General features: G+C 53.1%; 2 protein-coding genes across 3 annotated transcripts in view; one reads left to right on the forward strand and one right to left on the reverse strand.

Moving 5' to 3' along the window:
- ARRDC5 (arrestin domain containing 5) overlaps positions 1–7,907 on the reverse strand; it is a 14,217-nt gene extending 6,310 nt beyond the window's left edge. Inside the window, exons 1-2 of the mRNA XM_037824060.1 lie at positions 7,655–7,907; positions 5,731–5,936 (exon numbers count right to left, since the gene is read on the reverse strand). Of these exons, the coding sequence (XP_037679988.1) occupies positions 5,731–5,936; positions 7,655–7,907 (459 nt within the window). The remainder of the gene's footprint in view (positions 1–5,730; positions 5,937–7,654) is intronic.
- Positions 7,908–11,561: 3,654 nt separating this feature from the next.
- Positions 11,562–21,629, forward strand: part of UHRF1 (ubiquitin like with PHD and ring finger domains 1) — a 36,328-nt gene continuing 26,260 nt past the window's right edge. The window contains exons 1-2 of one of the 2 annotated variants that reach the window (XM_037824059.1): positions 11,562–11,712; positions 13,013–13,174. In XM_037824059.1, the coding sequence (XP_037679987.1) occupies positions 13,022–13,174 (153 nt within the window). In that variant the 5' untranslated portion in view covers positions 11,562–11,712; positions 13,013–13,021. Of the gene's footprint in view, positions 11,713–12,293; positions 12,374–13,012; positions 13,175–21,629 lie in introns of those variants that run through there. The other variant, XM_037824058.1, reaches the window with a different exon arrangement.

The raw sequence follows: 21,629 nt of genomic DNA on the forward strand, positions 1-21,629 counted from the left end.
TTCTCTTCTCTCTTCTTTCACCTCCCCACCCTCCTCCTCCTCCTTTTTGTCCACCACTGCTCACAGTAAAACATAGATTTTAATAGTGTAACACAAAGAACATATATCTATATTTACATTTACATCTATGAAAGAGAGATAAGTTTCATAAAATTGCCCTTGTGCTTATTTTTGTGCCCGCTGATACTTTCTATTCCACACTATTCTATTTGTTTAAAAGTGTTGGCTGCAACCCTCTGAATTCATTTTTCTTTTATTTTCTGTCCTATTTTCTATTTACTCTGTTCATTCTCTTCTCTCATTTTAAAAGAGTTGGTGGCAACCCACCCGCCAAATTTGTTTTTTGATCATTGTTATTCTGTTCTACTTATTCTATTGTTTTCATTTTTAAAAAAGTTGATTGCACATAGGATATCACATCTGGTGATGAGCCTGGACCTGGCATCGTGGGACTGAGAACATCTTCTTGACCAAAAGGGGGAAGGAAATGAAACACAATAAAGCTTCAGTGGCAGAGAAACTCTTACACACAATATAGACAACCCTTTTTAGGTTCTAATGAATTGGAATAGCTAGAAGTAAATACCTGAAACTATCAAACTGCAACCCAGTAGCCTTGACTCTTGAAGACGATTGTATAACAATGTAGCTTACAAGGGGTGACGGTGTGATTGTGAAAACCTTGTGGATCACACTCCCTTTATCCAGTGTATGGATGGATGAGTAGAAAAATGGAGACAAAAACTAAATGAAAACTAGGGTGGGATGGGGGGGATGATTTGGGTGCTCTTTTTAACTTTTATTTTTCACTCCTATTTTTATTCTTTCTGGTGTAAGGAAAATGTTCAAAAATAGATTGGGGTGATGAATGCACAACTATATGATGGTACTGTGAACAGTTGATTGTACACCATGGATGACTGTATGGTATGTGAATATATCTCAATAAAACTGAATTTTAAAAAGTTGACTGCAATGCACCAAATTGCTTTTATTCTGGTATTTTCTAGTTTAGTCTCTTCTTTCACTTTGTAAAAATGTGCTTGCAACGCACTAAATAGATTTTGCAACTCACGGTGGGTCATGACCCACGGTTTGGAAAACACTGGCACCCCGACCCGGTCTGATTTCTTTCCTTTCTGAGACCTTGGGCTGACCCCTGACCCCTCCGACCTCACCTCCCAAACCTTGCTTCTGGCCCCTTCGTCACCTCTCTTCAACCTTCCCACGCTTCCCCTCCTCTTGCAGAGCTAATGGCCGGCAATTTCTTGCTAAATCCCTCCAGTTCTTATTCGAAAATTCGTCCCATTCGTTAGGCCCCCGCGAGTGTTAAGGCCTCTGCTGCCCTAAGTCAAGCCAAAACCCTCAGTTCTGCCCTCACCCCGAAGGAGGTGCCAGTGGTGACCCCGTGGGGTGGGTTGGCCAGGATGCCTGATCCCCAGAAATGTTGGGGCGCAAACCCAGCTTTGCTCAGTTCTTGGCTTTGGGGCTTTTGGGAACCCCATATTCCTTTGGTATATAAAAGACATCGTGAGGACTCATTCATTCAAAATCCTTTCATTCATTCACTCATTCATTCATTCGGATTCATTCCTTCAGATTTAGCATCTAGGAGATGCCAACCTTAAGGGCAAAGACCAGCCCAATCCCTGTCCACACAGCAAGGGGGCTGTGTGGCACAAAGCTGGGGGTGGGGTGCGAAAAGAGAATTCGGGGAGGGGTCCCTCAGAGTTCATGGCTACGAAGCGCCTCTGGGAAAAGCCAGTCTCCCAAGGGGCACTTACTGTTTGAATGCACGATCAGTCACATCTTTCTAAATTTTAAAAATGCAAGGACTGGCTGGGATGTGGCCAAATGGGGACCCCTCCAACACTGCAGGTGGGGGCTGCCTGGGAAAACAGCCTGGCAGGTTCTCAAAATGTTAAACGTGGTGTCACCCCATGACCCAGCAATTCCAGTCCCAGGTATAAAGCCAGGAGGCGGGAAAACACCTGGCCACACAAAACCTTGAGTGTATTCATTGTAGCATCGTTCACGACTGCCAAAGGATGGGGACAATCCAAGTGTCCAGCAACAGATGGATGGACAGACAAAATGTCAGCTATCCATACACTGGAATATTATACAGCAATAAAGTGAAACCAAGGACTGATTCATGCTACCACGTGGAGGAACCTCAAAACCACGATGCTGCGTGAAAGACATCAGTCACAAAAAAATGCCATATTGTAGGATTCTGTTGATGTGCAATGTCCAGATTGGGCCAGTGCACAGACAGAAAGTGGATTCGTGGTTTCCAGGGGCTGGAGGGCTGGAAGTTGTGAGAATGAAATTAAGTTTAGCTTTCACACAGAATAGGTGTGCCTTGCAGGGTGGGGCAGTTAAGAAATTGGCAGAAGGTCAAAAAGACAAACTGTAATCCGCAGTCAGTCCCCCTGCTTATCCGCCCACTATCTACTATCCTTGCAAGGTGGAGACTCAGGGTAGAGGTTCCCAAAATAGCCTCATAACTTGTTACCAAACTAGCCCAGACTGGCTCTAAAGAGGCCTGGGCATACCCATTATAGTCAGGGGTGGAGATTTGTTCCAACAGTTCCTAATGTTGCAAATTTGCCAGGAAAACCTATTTCAAATGTTTCCAATTTGGGCGGGCTGTATGTTTCAAATTTGCTGGGCTAGTTAGGCTTGTCGAATAGAATGTAACCTCTGAAGTACCCAGCCAATGGAGAAACAGGGGAGGGACTTGCAGTTAGGTATAGGGAATAAATACTGCTGGGTCTATTGCTCTGCATGCCAACCCTCACATTTGGTTGGGTGCCCGTTCTTGCAAGACCGTGAATAAATTCTTTTCTTCTCCACAATCCAGTGAGCATTTATTCCTTTTTAGGAATAGTGTTTGTTTCTCACAGAGTGGGGAATGGGGAGTGACAGCTAATGGGGATGGGGTGTCCTTTGGGGGAAAATGTTCTAAAACTTGATTGTGGTGATGGTTGCACAACTCTTTTGACTATATGACAAGCCATCGAATTGAACGGTTTGAAGCAATGAATTGTCTGGTCTGTGAATTATATCTCAATAAAGCTGCTAAAAAAAATGGAGTGGAGGGGGAAGGTTTCGTGCCTTCTGCTCCCCAGCTACCCCCCCAGGAGGCTGCCTCTGTTTCTGGTGCCTCCTTGCTGAGATGTTTGTTACATCTGCAAGGAAGTTCGCTGCCTTTTTTTTTTTAGCCTTTTTTTTTTCTTTCTTTAGCACCAACGGTGGCACATTTTATACACACTGTTCTGCTTTATTCACTCAACACCGTGTCTTGGGGATTCTGAGCTGGAGAGCTGTTTCATTCCCCTCTTCTCCGTCTTTTTCTCTTTTTTATAGTCATAGAATATTCCTTTGATTGGGTGTCTGGGACATTTAGGCTGTATCCAGGGTTTTTTTTTGTTTTTGTTTTTGTTTTTGTTTTGTCTCTATAAATAGGACTGCAAGAGGTCATGTCACTCACACGAGAGAATATATGCGGGAGAAATTTCTAGAAGGGAGGTGGCAGGGGCAAAATGCATGTTCATTTTAGTTTTGATAGACGTGGCTAAACTGTCCTCCTTGGGGGTTGTAGCAATTTATATACCCAGGGCAATGCAGGGGAGTGAGGACATTGCTTCTGAGCAGGGATCTGGAGGATGCGATGGAAGGATGGGGGGTTGTGCCAGGCAGAGGCACAGCCTGTGCAAAGGGCCTGAGGCAGGTCCGGGCCTGGTGTGCTGGAGGAGCAGTGAGGAGGCCCATGGGGCTGGAGCGGAGGGAGCCAGGGGGAGAGCAGGAGGAGGGGAGGGCAGGGAGGGGACGTGCAGGGCCTGGTGGGCCACAAAGAGGACTTGGGCTTTTCCCCCAGGGAAGGTGGGAGCTATGGAGGGCTGTGGGCAGAGGAGGGATGGGCCCTGACTCAGATGTTCCCAGGCGTCCTCTGCCCACTGTGGGGAGGACTGAGCGAATGTGTGGGCAAGAATCTTCCTCCTTCTGGTGTAGCCTCTCTCCTCATTCCCCTGGACCAAGTACATTCACCTCCACCCTGGTCCCCTGACTCCTGTCCTCTCCACACACAGTCTGTCCTCCCCGCAGCAGCCAGAGTGAGCCAGGTTGACCCTCCTCTGCCTGCGACCCTGCATGGCTCCCACCTTCCTCGGGACAAAAGCCCAAGTCCTCCCTGCGGCCCACCAGGCCTTGCACGCCCTGCCCTGTCCCCTCCCTGCCCCAGGGCCTTTGCACCGGCTGTCCTCTCTGCCTGGAACACTGTCCCCTAGATCTCCCCGTGGCTTTTCCACTCCCTTTTTTCAACTCTCTGCTAAAATGCCACCACCTCCAAGAAGCCTCCCTTGACCAGTCTGGTTAAAAAAAAAAACACTGAGTACTGGAAAACAATGCACACTGTTTTCATTACTCTCAAAACCTAGCTGTGACAGATAATTCCCAGTTACCTCCTCTGTGTGGACCCTGAGCTAGAGTTAAGTGCTTGCAGAGCACAAGATCCCGGCCAGGAAGTTCTATTTTTATTCCCATTGTATGGATTGGGACACTGGAGGCCTTGCAAGTTGCTGACAGTCGCCCGAGGCCATGCGGCTAGTGAATGGTCTCGGGGTGGGGATCTCAAGCCCCGACGCCTGAGTTCTACCCCGTTGCCTGAGTTCTCCCCACCCCCATTGCCTCTGCACTCTAGCTTAGCTCTGAAAAGAAGCCTAGAGAGAGGGGACAATAGGGCCCCAGGCCCAAGGTCACACAGGGAGCAGGTGGCCGGGCTGGGCCCTGAGCTCAGGCCTGCTGATCTCAAAGCTGGTTCCTCCCGCCAAATGATGTCCCCGGAAGTTGGCCAGGCCAGAGGCAGGACAGGCCACTACGCAGATAATCACGCAGCGGCCATGGTCAAGATTTACAGGGCCTGTGCCCCGTCCCAGACCTGGAATTGCAGTAAGTCCACTCGCTGGTCCTCCGGCGGCCTAGGAGGTGACCACTATGTTTATGCCCATTTGACAAATGGGGAAACAGAGGCACGGAGAGGCAAGGTCCATTGCTGCAGGTAGAAGGGGGCGCCGGGATTTAAACCTGGGCCTTGGAAACTAGAGCGTCAGCCTTCCGGCCACCCAACTCAGCTGCCCAGAGTCCCCAGGGGGGCGAGACGAGAGCTTGGCTGCACCCGCCCTGACTTCCGGGTCTGCACCTGTCTGCCCAGGTGCACCGATGCGACACAGCCCTTCCTCCCCTTGGGGCTGAGCCCCCCGCCTCCGTGCCCTGGCTCCTTGGGGGGCACAGTAGCCACTGTTTGATGGCCCAACGCTCCTGGAGAGCCCAGAAAACCATGGTTTTGAGGTTTCCTCTAAAACTTGGTTTCCGCAGACTTTCTCCCACTCAGTGCTGTTGACGTTTGCAGCAGGATAAGTCTTTGTTTTGGGGGTCCATCTCGTGCATTGTAGGGGTTTGAGCAGCATCTCTGGCCTCTATCCCCAAGATACCAGAAGCATCCCAGCAGGCATGACAACCACAAATGTCATCAGATGTTGCCCATCGCTGCCTGGGTGCACAGAATCACCCCCAGTTGGGTCCACCCTGGTTTCTGACTCACCTTTTGTGAAATGGCTGGGCCTGGGGGGACGCCAACCCCCTTCCCTTCTTCCCCATCCCCTGCCCATAGGCATCGCCTGTCCTCCTGGGGAGATCCCCTTCCCCTGGCCCACCCCCCCTTGGTACCTGGAATGACTTTTCTTTGTGGAAGTCCGAAGTCCCTTGAATCAACAGGTATATCCTCTGCTTTGCTAAAATTTGCTCCCGACCCATGCAAGAGGCTTGTAGGAAGTAGAAGATGTGGCCAATTTTGCTGGTGAATGTAGAAGGAAGCCTGGGAGGTAAGTTGAAATGGAAGTCAAAGGTGTGGCTGCCTGCACTTAACCAATTATCTGAAAGCAAAACACACCGACGCCATCAGAAAGTTCTAGAATCCTTCCTTCCGTCCTTCCTTCCTTCCTTCCCTCCTTCCTTTCCTTCCTTCCTTCTTCCTTCCTTCTTCCTTCCTTCTTCTTCCTCTCTTCCTTCCTTCTTTCTTTCCCTCTCTTTTTCTTTTCCTTTATTTATTCTTTGGGTAAGGAGTTGGGTTACTGGTTTGGCCTTTCTGTTCCGGAGTTAGGCTGAACTTCTCCTTTTAGAGAAACTTCAACATGTAAATATTACCTAAATATTAGGCCTCGGCTGGGCTTGACAGGGAAGTGCTGTGGCTGGGGTGGTCACCCCAAAACACGGACATGGACTTGCCCCACCCCAGTTCTGGGCCTGAAGAAGTTGAGGTTCATGGACACCTGCTGTTTGCTATGTGTGGTTTAAGGAAGTGTTTTACAGCACTGAGCAGGGCAAACGAAAGCCCCTTCCCTCACAGAGCTGGCCCTTTGGTGTTGGTATACAGTAGGCGCTTAATATTTGTCGAATGCCTGAGTGACGTGCGAGGACAATGAAGTACCCTCTAAAGCCGTCCTCATTTCTGTGACACCCCCACTCCCTTTAGTTTCTTTCTTGCATTTTTCTGAAACCCTCTCATTTAATCGAGAACTTTCTGTCTGTCACCCCTCACCAGGTGGCAATCCCAAAGAAACTGGGGACCGGGTTTTTCGTCCATTGCTGCATCCCCAGCACCTGCATGGAGTTTGTGTACAGTGGGTGCTCAATAAATGTTTGTTGAATAAATGAATGAAACCGCCACAGGCTTCGGGCTGATGCATTTGAGGACAAATTCAGTCATCTGGAAACATCAAAGGTGGTACTTAATGCTGGGAATAGAGTGTGTGGGGGGTGGTAATTGAAATAGCTAACATTCACTGAGCACTTACTGTATGCCTAACTCCATTCGAAGCTCTTTGCATACTATTAAATCATTAAGTCCTCAAAACAATCTTATGAAGAAGGATTTTTATTAACTGTTCCCATTTTACAGAGAGGTTAACCGAGGCACAGGGAGATGACACAATTGCCAAATATTAGGGTCTGGCATGTTGCCATTTGTCCCCCAGATATCTGCATGGCTGGTCTCCTCCCATGACTCAGATGTGCTCAGGCGTCACCTCCTCGGACAAACCTATCTAAAATAAAAGTGTCACCCAAGTGCTGGCCAAACCTGCTTCACTGACAAGTATCTGGAAACATCCCCATAAACTCAGTTTGGAAAGGACAGAGTTCCTAAGTGGCTCAGGCAACCTGATGTCTGCGTAGACTTCAGACCTCACCCTGGTGGCATTGGGAAAGATCTCCCCTCTCTTCTGCCCCCAGCCTCTTTCCCTGCTGACCACAGGTCCCCTTATTTTGTCCCCTTGGGAGGAAGATTTATCTGTAAAATAACAAGACTGGCTTCTTAGGGGCCTCTCAAAAGCAGTTGCTGGAATAAGCAGAGCATTTTCCAAGGGGACTACTTTGAACTGTCTTCTTGAACATCTGGGTCCTTTCAGCTTCTTATCAAAGCCAGTCTTGTTATTTTCGTGTTTCAAGTATCTGATGGTCATTGTTTTACATGGTTTCCCTCCTGGGGATGGATCAAGCCTCCACCCATTTTTGATCCTGGGGTTTGTTGATTGACTAACAGATGTGTTTACCACCCAGACCCAGGTTCATGGCTAGGATTGGCTCTCCTTACCCTCCAGTGGAAATGTCTTTGTCTTGTGCACGTAGTCTGCCTCGTTGTTGCAAATTATGTCTCTGCTATAATCGCGGGATGCCCCGGTTTCTTCGTTCCACTCAACGTAACCCCTTCCCACAAGCTCCACCTTCACTATAGGGTCCACCAGGGTGCTATTCAGGATTAGGATCACCTGCCCTTTTATGCTGGAGCCAGCCAGGTAGACCACATCCCTGGGCAGCGCTATTTCGATCGACTTCACCACAGACATGGGGGTTGGGGTGATGGAGACACATCCTCCCCCCTCCCCCCGCCACTGAGATTCCCAGTGCCTTGGCCCTGGTGAGGTCACCCATCTGTGACGTCACTCCAGCCAGGGTTCCGAGAAGGGGGACCCCATCGGCCAGGAGAGGAGACGAGGCTGTTGTCTGGGGCAGGTGGCTGCTAAGGGAGCTCGTGGACTTCAGTGTTTCGTGAAATAATAGCCTGACCACTTTTTTCTAGGAGATAACAAAACAAAACAAAACACAAAAGAAAAACCCTGAAAACCAACATTTCTGCCTTGTAGGGAATGGTGTTATCATGTCAGGGATTTGGGGGCCTCTTGGAGAATTCTCCCAACCCCTCTATTGAGGTGGGTATCATCAGCTCCGTTTGCAGACGAGGAGCAAGAAGCACAGGAGATGAACCCAAAGGTATTTTCTGCGCTATGCAATGGTCCCCAAACGTGGTGTAAGTACCTCTTAGAGTCACACATTGATTTTGGGTCATAAGGAGGTAATCATTTTTATTTTAACGGCTCTGTATTCATACCAGTCCATGTTAGAAAAAAAATGATAAATATGGCTATAACGAGGAACCTGATTTGGACTAGATATGCTCAGGGCATCGTGTTCAACTCAACCACTGATAACTATCATGGAGCACCATCTGATGGGGAGACCCTGGCATTTCTCCAAATGCCTGCCTCTCCCCCACTGGATGGGAGAAGACCTTCCAGAGTGGGGCCTCGTCCCAGGAAGCTCTGTGTCCACCAGAGTCTGCCACCAGGGCCTGACTCAGATAAGGGGTTCAATAAAAGTTTGTTGAATGACTAAATGACCTCTGGGAGTGTATCATTTTGCAAAAGGGAAACGGAGACCCCTTGCAACCTGGTGGTTACTCCTGGTGCCTGATTTGCACACGAGCCAGTGCCTAGCAGGAGGGACACAAAACCTGCAGAGGTGCTAGGAAGTGTCCCCCCTCAAGCTCTGCCGACCCTCATCCACTGTCTTTGCTGTATCTTGCTGTGTTTTATGTGATGTCTTTGTGGAGATCAACGGGCTTGTCTCCCTAATGGGTTTATGCTTCTTTCTGAGACATCTGGCATAATCTTTTTTTTTTCATTATGGAATATAACATATATACACAGAAGTGATAACTTTCCAAGTGCAATTTAACAAGTAGTTAGACAGCAAATTTCAGAGTGTTATGGGTTACAGTTCCACTGTTTCAGTTATTTCCTTATTGTGAAATGTAACATATATACAAAAAGGTCATAGCTTTCAAATTACGATTTAACAAGTAGCTATAGAAGAAATTTCAAAGGATGCTATGGGTTACAGTTCCACCATTTCAGTTCTTTCCTTCTAGCTATTCTAATACTCTAGGGACAAAGAAGAAAATTGTATAGAGATCCAGTATTCATAATCCTTTGTTAAATTCCATCTCGTCTGTTGCCACCCCTTCATCTAGTTGAATCACTTTCCCAAACTTTGGGGATGTCCAGGCAGTGACCACCCTAAATTATATTTGTTCATGGCATAATCTTTTATATGTATTTATTAATTATAAACCCAAGCAACCCCTCTGAGGCTCACGCCTCCAGTATGATCAGAGAAGCAAGGCCTTTCATTGCTACTCCTTAAGGTCTTTTTGGCAGGGAAATCCAGACACCTCCCTCTATGTTACTTACCTCCAGATTCCCAAAGAGCCTGGGCTGGCTGTGATCTCCTGCCTCAAGTGTACCAGAAAAAATGATATTCCGTCTTTCAGCTCTGTTGAGTTTTTGCAACAGCAGGAACAAATAAATGACGTGCCCTCGCCAGAACTCTGATGGGTTCCTGTGGCTGCTGTTTTAGATTTGGAGGATCTTTCCTTCCTGATGAACTCAGGTAGGGCTGCTTAAAACCTGCCCACATCTGTGACATAGTTTACATCTGGCTGATGACTGAGGGTCCAGAAATGTATTCGGTGGCACCAACCGAGTCGTGACATTGGAGAAAGTTAACATCTGCACCTGGACGTCACAGTATGGGGGTGTATTCATTTCCTAAGGCCGCTATGACAAATGACCACAAACTCAGTGGCTTAAAACAGCACACATTTATTATTCTGAAGGCCAGGAGTCTGAAATGGGTCTTATGGGGCTAAAATCAGGGTGTTGGCCGGGCCGTGTCCCTCATGGAGGCTCTGGGGGAGAAATGGTTTCCTTGCCCTTTCCAATTCCTGGAGGCTGCCCACATTCCTTGTCCTGTGGCCGTGTCATCGCAACTTTTGCTTTCACCATCAGCTCTTTTTCTCTGAGCCTCCTGCCTGCCTTTTAGGACACAGGGATTACATTGGGCCCATTCGGATGATTCAGGATGATCTCCCTATTTTGAGATGCTGAACTTAATCATGCCTGCAGAGTCCATTTTGCCATGTCAGGTACCCTATTTGCAAGTTCCAGGGGTTAGGACCTGGGGGGTGGGTGTCTACCTCTTGGAGAAATAAGAACATTAGCACAGGTGCCAAGCCGGAATCTTCCTCGGCACAGTGCCAGAGGAATCTTGTACCAAACTTTAAGTCAGAGCTCCTTGCTTTCCTGCTCCCAGCCTTCCCATGCTGCCCACTGCTCTAAAGGGAAAGACGGAAATCTTCCTGGTGGCCAGCAGAGTCTTAGATGACACCCCTCGGATCTCATCCCCTCCCGCCTTCCCAACACCAGCGCCTCTAAGCCTTTTCTTGCTTGGGAGCTCGCCCTTCCCACCTTGTCTGAGCTCAGATATCATCTTGGAGGGGCGCACGACATCCACTCTAAGCAGAATATCCTGCCCCTCCCCATCCCCATGCAGGGGGACACTGGTCACTCTCCGGCCATTTGCCTGTCTCCATAGCTCCAAGTATTATCCGATATTAGGTACTTTGTTTATTCATTGTGTCAGGAATTTTACCCTCTCGGAGACCACAGACCTGCCTTGGACTGCTGGGTTCCCCGGCTCTGGGCACCCTGTCTGGCTCAGCGTAGGTGCCCGCTCTAGGTCACTGTGTGCCCGCCAGGGCTGGCCAGCGCCAAGCAGACGGGCGGAGGGGGCAGGGCTACCCTGCTGCCTGGACAGCCCGAGAAGGCGGGAAAACGAGGCGGGAAAACCCAGCAAACAAGCCCTGCGGGTGGGTGGGTAGGGTGGGGAGCCCTGGCGGGCCCTGATGCAAGTTAATGGGGCTGGGAGCCATCGGGCCGGCCACTGGGGTGCAGGCAGTCTGGTGGGGGTCCCCCCATATCCTCCTGCGGTATTTAGGCTTTGATTCCGGCCTTCCCTGCCCTACTGGTCACTGCGAACCCGGGAGGGGGAGAGCGGGAACGTACTTAAGAGGCCAGGGGGTCTCTACCCTGGGGGCGGGGGGTCCCCAGGGCTCCTGGGGGGACATGCATTGGGGGGGGTCCAGGTCCCGCCACCAGGCCCCGATGCACGCTGGGCGCGCCCAGCAGAGCGCGCAGGGCTGGGCGGGGCCGGGCCTCGCTGGGCGGATGGGGGGGTGGACAGAGGCGGGGGCGCCCCCCACCCCCTTTCTTGCTTCCCGCCACTGCGGCGTCCAATCACGGGGCAGGCGCCCGCCCTCGGCGCGGCCTCCCGTGGCCCCGCAACTCCCAAACGCCGAGTTTTCGCGGGAAAAAAATCAGAGCAGCTGGCAGCGCGGCGGGCAGCGGTGGCCGTCCGGGCGCTCCGGGTCGCACGCAGGTCCGCGCGGGCTCCGGGCCACGCACGCGGCGACCTTGCCATCCCCAGCCGGGCCGGGCGCGCAGGCAGCGGAGCGGAGCGGGGGCGGCCGGCCAGGTGAGCCGCAGGGCGGATCGGGGTGCCAGCCCGGGCCGGGCGCACCGGGGGGCACCGGGCGCGGGGACCCTGCAGAACTTTCCCCAGCAGCTCGCGACGCGCGGCCGACGGGGAGCTTCGCCGGGGCTGCCCTGCCCCGCGGCCCCGGGATCAGGAGCTACCCCGCCCGCCTGTCGCTGGAAGTCGCCCCCGGGCATCCATCCCGGCCCCGGGGCAGGGGCGAGCGGGGCGTCGCGACCGCCCCCAAGAGCACAGGGTCTCGCGGGCCGGGCCGGGGGGAGGGCCCGGCGAGCCGCGGGGGAGTATGTCAGGCTCCGCGCCTGCGCGCGGGGCTCCCCGCGATTCAATTGTCGCGCCCGAGCCTGATTTCGCGCGCCCTTAGTTCCCCGGGCGCGTCTGGGCCAATGGGGAGCGGGCGGGGCGGGGCGGCCCGGCGCGGTGGAGCCAATGGGCAAGACGGCTAAGTGAAGGGGGCGGGACTTGGCGAGCGGGGCCCCTCGGCCGGTCCCGGCGGTGGGGGGTGGGCGTGGGCTCGCTAGCGCGGCCCGCGCGGGCGGGGCGGGAGGGGGCGCCGGGGCCGGAGGTCGGGGGGTCGGGGCCCGCGGAGCGTGAGCCGGCGCGGGGGAATCCCTTCGCGCGTCCCGGCCGCCGCAGGGCTGAGGTGAGTTGCGGCGCGCGCTGGGGCGGCCGGGACGGGGCGCCCCGTTGCCATGGCCACCGCGGGGTCGGCCGCGGCGCGCACGCGCGGGGGGCGGCGGGAGCGGGCGGCCCGGAGGGGTCCTGGGGCTCGCGGACCGCGGGTGGGGTCCCCTTCCCACCCTCTCAGTCACACTTCACAGACTTCCCCCGGGACTTCTAGAGTTCCGGCCCGCGCCGGACTTTTGGGATCCCCTTGGCCGCAAATAGCGATCCAAAGAATGAATGAACGCGCGAACTTGGCCACTCACTGTTCCTCCGGGCGCCCTTGGCCGGGTCCCACTCTGACCGTTGGTGTTTTCTTCTGTGAAAGGGGCGGGTGGGTTGGACTGGAGTGGGGGGGGGGTCCGAGATCCCTTTTGCCCTCCACTGATTTCCCTTTCGTCCTCCATCCTCAGTCGTTGCCAGTCCACAAATGCATTCACAAATTGTTCATTTTCGCTGCCAGGCTGTGGAGCCAGATCTAGCAGGCTTTGGGAACGGTTGGGGTCGGGAGGACGTTCTGGGTGTCCCCTGGTGTTCCCCCGATGGGACAAAAGCAAACCATGGCCCAAGGATGGCCCCTGGGTGACGGAACTGACCGCCCCCTCTCTCCCCCACCCAGCACACCACCATGTGGATCCAAGTTCGCACCATGGACGGCAAGGAGGCCCACTCGGTCGACTCGCTGTCCAGGCTGACCAAGGTGGAAGAGCTGCGGCGGAAAATCCAGGAGCTGTTCGGCGTGGAGCCCGGCCTGCAGCGGCTCTTCTACAGGGGCAAGCAGGTAAACCGGCTTTGTTCTCCTCTGGCCCGGGCACCGCGCCGCAGCCGCCGCCAGCCGCCACGCTCCCCACCCCCTCGTCCGGTCCGCCTCGCAGCTCCCGGAAGGAGAAGTCCACAGAAACCTCCGATGCCTGGGAGAGGAACAAAGGCTGGGGCCTGCGGACTGCCGGGCAGGGCGGGCAGCTGGCACTGGAAATCTGTGGCCCTTCTTGGGCTTTTGAGCTCCCTTTTGTTTCTACAGGACTCCCCAGGAAATAATTTCTAGAGAAAGGAGTTGGAGATGGCCAACAATGCTGATGAATTTAGAGGCAGGGCCTAGAATTGTCACTCCGATGGGTCAGAAAGGGCAGGAGTTTTCTTTAAAACACTCGCTGGTGGTCCAGGGCCTGTGCCTGGAGCGCATCAGACTGCAGGGGCTCTGTGTTCAAGAAATTTGGATGAGCTGATTCCAGGACCGGAGATGGCGCTTTGGGAACAGCATTTCCGCCACTCTGAGTCTGCTTTCCCAGCGGGCTGCTGTGAACGGGGGGCGTGTCGTGAGGTCCCTGCTGGGCTGTCGGTCCCCTTTCTTTGCTCTCTCCCTACGTCCTGGTACCGTTTAAAATGGCCACGCTCGCTTGAACAGCCGCTCCCCGCTTGGGATGCTTTGCCCAGTGGCACCCAGCGGTTTCCCTTGGTTATGGTGTCGCTGGACAAGTGGGATTTCCTGGGTGGGATGAGGGGGCACGAGAGAAGGCGTTGGTCCTGTCTGCTAGGACCATCTTGGAATCGGATGGACTGAAGGGACAGGGGGTACACTCTGTAGCTTAAAACTAGTCCGTTGGGCTGTGTACGCCCCACTTTTGCTGTGGTGGCAGTTTGCACTGGGTGCTGCTGCCCCCTGGTGTCTAGATTGCAAAACACGCGCTCTGAGCTCAGCCAGGTTTTTGGGGGGGGAGTGTGTGTGTGTGGGTTGGATGGGAGGATCCTCTGCTTCTTTGAAATGAGGCGCGATGATTAATTTCTGGGGCTCGTGGCGCCCTGGAGACCGTCCTGTAAGAGACGTGATGACTTAGATGCCTGAAGAATTTGGGAGCGCCTGCCCTGCTTGGGGAGGTGAACCGGATCCTGCAAACTTGGGGATTTGACCGTGCAGCCACGTGGCTCGGCAATTCCGCCGGGTCGGAAGGTAGCAGTGGCTGCAGGAGGAGGCAGGGCTATGAAGCGAGCTCCCTGGGTGCTTTCTTCCTTCTTCCTCTTCCGGCGGTAGCTCATTTATGTGCCATCCGAGCTGATTTTGCTTGGTCTATTTATCTGGTCCATCAGAGGGGCCTTCCCTTTACAAATGGTTTTTGAAAACCTCCTGCGAGTGCTTACACTGAAGTCTCCTCACTTGCAAGGCAGTGAACATTTTTGAGTCCCTGCTTTATGCTTACCAGTGTTTGAACTTCTACATTTCCTCCTTTTCCCCTAAATATTAATTATGAAAATTTGCAAACATACACAAAAGTCGAAAGAACTGAGGACACTTAAAATACCCGCCACCTAGATTTTTTTTTTTTTTGCCATTGGCATTTTGCTTAAATTGCTTTATCATTTTTTTACTCTCTATCCTTGCCTCTCTCCGTTGATCTGTCTTATTTTTGGGGGTGCATTTTGAAGTACGTTGCAGACCTCACCCAGTAAGTGCCACCCGTTAAACATTCAGCGAACCCATTGTTAATTAGAATTTCATATTGGTTAATAGCAGCTTGGGTTTTTTAGAGGTAAAATTTTATGTATAGTGAGACGTACACATCTTAAGCGGACTGTGTGAAGAGTTCTGACAAGTGTCTATACCCGTGTAACCCAAACCCCTGCCTGCCTTCATTTGCAATATATTTGACCCGTACAAAAACACTTGTCACTTCCGTGTAAGTCACAAAGCAGGAAAGTAACCCAGGCACGGCCGTGGGCATTAGACGCATACATCATAAACCGCCAGGATGTCACTGAGGGGGACGCCTGCCGGGAGGAGAGCTGGGATTTGAACTCTGGACTCCAGCTTCCGAGACTGAGGTCTTAACCACCACCCCACATTTCTTCTCGCGGTGTAATTTTTTACAGAGATAAAGAGATCCACGTTCCTACGTAACCAGTAGAGCTGCCCCGTCCTTCCTTCCCCATTTGGCTGCTTGGTGAGGCCACATCGCCCCGCTCTGTGAGGAATGTGTAGTTGTTTCTCTTTTTTGGAGAAGGAAACCACGCTTCAGAGCTGATGCAATTTCCCCGAGGTTGCCCAGCTGGGAGGTGGCAGGGCCCCAAAGAAACACGGACTGGGAGGGTGGGGGGGGGAGGCACAAAGCAAACGCGTTGTAGCAGGTCACGCCTGCTCGTGGCCTGCCTTAATGATAGATGTAAAGCAACCATTTCCAGCGGGTAGAAGCCAGGCTGTTGTTTTTGCAGAATGTTCTAGAAAGTGTCCGCAATCTTTTTTATTTAGCCTGAAGTCCGCCATGAGATCAAATAAGAACATAAGGGGAACGCAGTTGGGTCTCCGTTCAGGATCTGGAAAGGTCTTGCAGCGTCTTGTTTGAAGTCCACTGCGCTGGCGGTTTTGCCGCCCAGTTGGTGGGGATGCAGGGAGTCGAGTGGGGGAAGGGACTTTGGGCGGCAAGCCCGGGCTGTGCCAAGGCTGGAGGCATCTGGCGCCTTTTTTTGGGGGGGTGGGCGGGGGATGGGAGACTGCTCATGAAAATAACAATACCCGTCTTCCGTGGCATCTTTAGCAGGCTCGGGTACGAGGCTTTGTGCTTTACCTAATCTTCTCAAGTCTGGCCAGTGACTCCCTGTCCTCACCTTTCAAATGGGGCTGATTGTGAATTCTGCAAGGGCTCCCGGGAAGGGCTTAGGATTCCATCAGCTCCAAGTTTCCCACCTCAGCACTGTTGACATTTGGCACCGTCCTGGGCCTTGTGGGGTGTTGAATTGCTGGCTCGATGCCAGGAGCTCCCCCCCCCAGTTGTGACAACTCAAAATGTCTCTAGACACTGCCCCATGTCCCCTGCGGACGGCGTCGGGGGGAGCAGCCTCGTCCCCAGTTTGCTTTAGAGAAATGGCTCTGCCAGGCACGCGTGCTCCAAAGGCTGAGTTCAGAGCAGTCGAGAAGCGGTGCCCTGAGAATGGCCTTGCGGGGGTTAGCTGTGTCACAGTGTGACACCAGGTGTCCCTGCCGGACTGGCCTTTTTGGAATGCCTGCCTGTGTTTCCCTGGAGTGGGGAAGGGGGGTCAGGCGGCAGATCCGATGGGTTCCTCCTGGAGAGACCCGTCTTGCAGGCTTCCCCACCAGGAGGCACACACTGTGGCCCTCTGTCCCCAGGAGAGCTCCCAGCCAGGGGTCAGCAGCATTCCACAAAGCGCCCGGTGCATGGATTTGTGGCTTTGCAAGGGGGGTCCTTCCCCTCTGCTAATGTAAGCCCAGGGGTGTGTCTGTGTGCCGATAAAACTTTATTTACAACAACGGGGGTGGGCCTTTGTTGGCTAGTTGCGCCCCGGCGCTGTGCTCCAGGCTCCACTGTCACGTCCAGGTTTCACTCTCAGGAACAGGGCCACTGCGGAATGTTCTGGAACAGTCGGTCTAGCGCTCTGTACCGCAAATTGTTTCCTAGGGCTGAAGTTGTCAAACCGTTTGGCTCAGGATTTGTTGAACTGTGTCGAAATGGTTAAAGACCCCAAAGAGCTCTTATTTACGTGGCTCACATCTATCCTTTTGTACTGTCTTCAAAATTTAAATTAGAGAAAAACCGAAAACGTGAGAACACACTTAACATGCATTCCTTTAGGCGGCAGAATGGTTGCGCCACGCCATGTCCTGGAGCCTCTGAAGACTCCGCCTTGCCCTCCGGAGACAAGAGTGAGTGAGACCAGTGATGTCTGGGTTTCACTGTGACCCCCCTTGCTGACCCCCCGAAATGCTGCCTTAGGACACATCCTCAGCTGTGGTCCCGCCGGGTTAGAAGACAGAGTTCACTTGTCCCTGCAGATTCATGGTCTGTGTGCAGGGACGTGAAGCCGGGGGTTGTGCTTGTCCTCGAGCTTGTCCTCCACGTGCCGTCACTCTGCTCTTTTCTTGCAGAAGTTAGGTCCCCTCCATCCTTGCCATTCGTTTTTTTTTCAGTCGACATAAAATTCACATAATCTCAAATTAACCATTCTCGAGCGTGCAGTGTAGGATCAGCAGCATCCAGCTCAGTCACTGTGTTGTGCAGCCACCACCTCTGTCTGGTTCCAGAACATTCCACCACCCCAAAAGGAGACCCCGTGCCTGCCAGCAGTCCCTCCCCGTTTCCTCTCTCCCGGCCACTGCAACCGCCACTCTACCCTCTGTCTCTTGATTTTCTTTTTGTGGACATTACGTGTAAAGGGGCCATCCAGTATATGGCCCTTCAAGATGAGATGGGCTTCTTTCGTTTAACAGAATGATTCTGATGCTCACGCTGTAGCGTGTGTCGGAACATCATTTCCTTTCTGTGGCCAAAGAGGACTCCTTTAATGGACGACCACATTTTGTTTCTCCGTTCATCTGTCGGTGGACACTTGGGTGGTTTCCACCTTTTGGCTATTGTGGACAGGTGTGTATCTGCCCAAGCTTTTTTTTTTAAGCTTTACTTTGAAATAATTTCAAACTTACAGGACGGTTGCAAAAATAATGCAAAACCTATACAGAGAACTCCACCCACCCCCAGATCCCCAGATCCCCCAACTTTTAACATTATGCCACATTTGGTGTATCATTTTTTCTTCCTCCTTCCCTCCCAATCTCTTCCCTCCCTCCCTCCCTCCTTCCTTCCCTCCCTCCCTCCCTCCCTCCTCCCTCCCTCCTTCCTTCCTCCCTCCCTCCCTCCTCCCTCCCTCCCCCCCTCCTCCCCACCCTCCTTCCCTCCTCCTCCCCTCCTTCCTCCCTCCCCTCCTCCCCACCCTCCTTCCCTCCCTCCTTTCTCCTTCCCTCCCTCCCTCCTTCCTCCCTCTTTCTGTCCTTTCCTCCCTCCTCCCTCCCCTCCCTCCCTCCTCCCTCCCTCCTCCCCTCCCGCCTCCTCCCCTCCCTCCTCCCTCACTCCTCCCCACCCTCCTTCTCTCCCTCCTCCCTCCCCTCCCTCCCTCCTCCCTCCCCCCTCTCTCCTTCCTTCCCTCCCTCCCTTCCTTCTATCCGTCCGTCCATCTGTCCATACATCCATCTCCTTGTCTGTTTTCGGAAACTTTGAGGAAGTTGTGTACATCGTGCTCCTTGCACCCTTAGTAAATGCTTTCCAGCTGCATTTCCTGAGACTGAGGATACTCACTTATGTAGCCACCTTAAGTGCGGTTATCAAGTTCAGGTCTTTTGATCTTGTCCCCCTCCCACCGTGTTGGGGGATCCTGTGCCGACGATTTTCTTCCCTCCCATCTGTCTGTCTTTCTGTCGTCTTGCACGAACAGCAGGCTGCTGTGGGCGCCTGCGGCTACGCCATCCAGCCCTTAAAAGGTGCTCTCTCCTTCCCCAGCTCAGTTCGGCCCACCCCACACTCCTCCAGCCCCCGCAGCCAGTCTCTGCTCCCCACCGCCCACCTCTCCCCCAGATCGCCGTCTTGAAGCCTGGCAGAGAATGGCTGCTTGTCACATCCAGTGGCCTTCACTCCCTGACGCCCTGGAGAGCGGATGAGGGGCCAGACCGTGGGAGCAAGCGGTCAGCAAGGAAACCTTTTCACCTGGGTTCTCAGCAGGCACCTGCGGGCTCAGGTAGCGAATTACGGGTGGGTTTATTTAGGTTTTACACCATCTCCCTCCTACCGTCACCCCCAATTTCCCTCCTAAAGCTGGCCTGTCCCCTTCCAGAGGCATTCTGTGCCTAGCCAAACAGGTCTGTGCACGTACGCTTTTTAGAAAAAAAAGCAAAAAAGAAACCTAGGGACCAGCATACCGTAAGTTTTTCATACACTCTTCTTTGCCCAAAGTTTTTCATTTGCCGTCTTCTCAGTGGTGGTTTCCTCTCAGCAACCTGGCTTCCCTGTTCTTGGGATAGCTTCACGGAAGGCCTTTCGTCTGCATGCACCGCAATTTACTTAAATAACACTGGGACTTTTAAGTTGTTGCCATTTGGGGTTTTTTGGGCTAGTAATTGCAAGGTTTTGGTGGCCGTCCCTGCACGTGGGTCTTTATGCTCATGTGTTTATAAGTGTAGCCACAGGATGAATTCTTAGGGTTGGGGTTGTGGAGACAAAAGGTAGGTATGTTTTTTTAACTTTTTCTTTTTTCACTTCTAAGCAACCTATTATCATTGTTAGCTAGGATTATTCAGATATGAAGTATTTTTGCTAATTTTGAGTTGTCAAAGAAAAAAACACCCGTAGGTAATTTTTGAACACTGAGCTGAGTTTTCACTCGCAGTAATGCATAAGGCAAAGGAGATTAGCTTTCAGAACAACCTATGAGCTTAGAAAATATGGAGATGACGATATTTACTGTTCGTATTATTGCATGGCGGGTGCAGTTACCAGCCTCAAACCCCATTTTTGTCTTTGATGATTAATCCACGATGTTCCTCTTTTTTGCAATTTATCTCGTGGTGTAAGGCTTTCCGATGGCCCTGTAATGCCACGTAGTTGTCTCCCCCAAAGAGTTTTTACTCGCAGTAAAGCATAATGCAAAGGAGACCTGCTTCCAGAACAATCTGTGAGCCTCCCTGCCCCAGCCTCCCCTCCCTGGGACGCGGCCAATGTCTGAGCGCTTGTGGAAAACAGACGTCCGGCCACGGGGATCCTTCCTGGCCTCGGCTCGCCCCATGCTGGCCTCTCCCCTGTCCAGGTTGCTTGGTGGTCTTGCATGCCATCCCCCGACCCCTGGAAGGCCCTTTGGGGCTGCCTGCCAAGCTCTCACCTGCACTTCCTGCATCTCAGTGTGGCGGCTGCTACGCTTTACTGCTTGTCCTCTGAGCTCGTCCATCGTGCCCCTTGATGGTGCATTTGGGAGACCCCTCCACCCGGGCCGTGCATAACCATCCTGGGTGGACGTGCAGTATTCCTTTGCAGGAATGAGCTCAGCTCCATTCCCTACCTGCAGAGAAGTGGATCATTGACCGTGTCTTGCTCACAGGTAACACTGCCACAGCCTCCGTTCCTGGCTCCCTTGCCCACGTGTGTGCATCTCCAGCTCCGTGGTTCTCATTCGGGGGCACCTCAGCCCCCAGGAGATGCTGAATGAGGGACCAGAGGCATCCGTGGCTGTCACAGCTGGGGCGGAGTGTGCTATTGGCATTGAACGGAGGGGAACACCAAAGACGTGGCTCAGGACGGCCCCTGCCACAGAGAATGGTCCGGCCCCGATGTCAGCCCTGCTGGATTGGGGAGCATGTCACCCCAGGTGTGAGCATCTTGTTTGTCCTTTGTAGGCCCAGTTGACCCGCTACCTGCTGGCTTCTCTGTTTCGATGACCCCAGGGTATGTGATTTTTCTCTCTTGTAACACCCTGGCTAGTTGTATGGCATGTATTCCCTTACCACACAGTTCACCCATTTCAAGGATAGTGTCCAGAGGGTTTTAGTGTAGCCATAGAGTTGTACAACCATCACCACCATCAAGTTTAGAATGTTTCCACCCCTCCAAAAGCACCCCCATACCCTTTAGCAGCGACCTCCATATCCTGCCCTCTCCGAGCCCCTGGCAGCCACCAGTCTCCTTCTGTTCCTGGGGATCTGCCTAGTCTAGACGTTTCATCTAAACGGACAACACGCTAAGTAGCCTTCTGTGTCTGGCTTCTTTTGCACGGTGTGATGTCGCTGAGGTTCATCCGTGTCATGGTGCGTGTCACAGCGTCCCTCCGTTTCATTGCCGAGTAATATCCCAGTGTGCGGCTGGACGACAGTTTGTTGAATCCATTCGCCAGCTGCCGAACCCTTGGGTCCTCCCACCCGTGGACGACTGTGACACATGCTGCCGGGAGCCCGAGCGGATGAGGCGGCCTGTGTCCTGCTGTCCCACTCGTGCCGCGTCCACCCGGCGCCCCGGCTGTTAGGGGGCTGGTGCCGAGCCTCCCTGGCCCTGGTCTCCTGGGGGTGCCTGGAGCAGTGTGGGGTGTGGCAGAGTTTCTCACTCCCCACTGTGTGGGCAGGAGGGCTAGAGGTGGGTGTCGGTGGGCTCTGGCACCCCCACAGCTGTCTGAACATCGATGGGCTCAAATGCGCTTTCCTGGGGGAAAGGGGGTGTCATCATTTCCTTTAGCTTCTCCCCACTGCAGCAGAGGGCCTTGGCCCTGGGCTCGGCTTTCCCTCTGACTCCAGGCCCTGCCGCATTTAAGTAGAGACGAATCCCTGTTGCCCTCTGACCTTTGAACCAGCAGGTTGTGGGGAACGCTGGGGAGGAGGGAGGGTAGCTCTTGGGTAGCTCTCTTTTCCCTCTCGTCTTCCTTCTCCTCAGGGTGCAGGTTCTCACCCACGGCGACTCTGCCCGCCTCTGCCCTGGGGACAT

The sequence above is a fragment of the Choloepus didactylus genome (genome assembly GCF_015220235.1).
Source record: "Choloepus didactylus isolate mChoDid1 chromosome 25 unlocalized genomic scaffold, mChoDid1.pri SUPER_25_unloc1, whole genome shotgun sequence".
In the NCBI taxonomy this organism is placed as follows: Eukaryota; Metazoa; Chordata; class Mammalia; order Pilosa; family Megalonychidae; genus Choloepus; species Choloepus didactylus.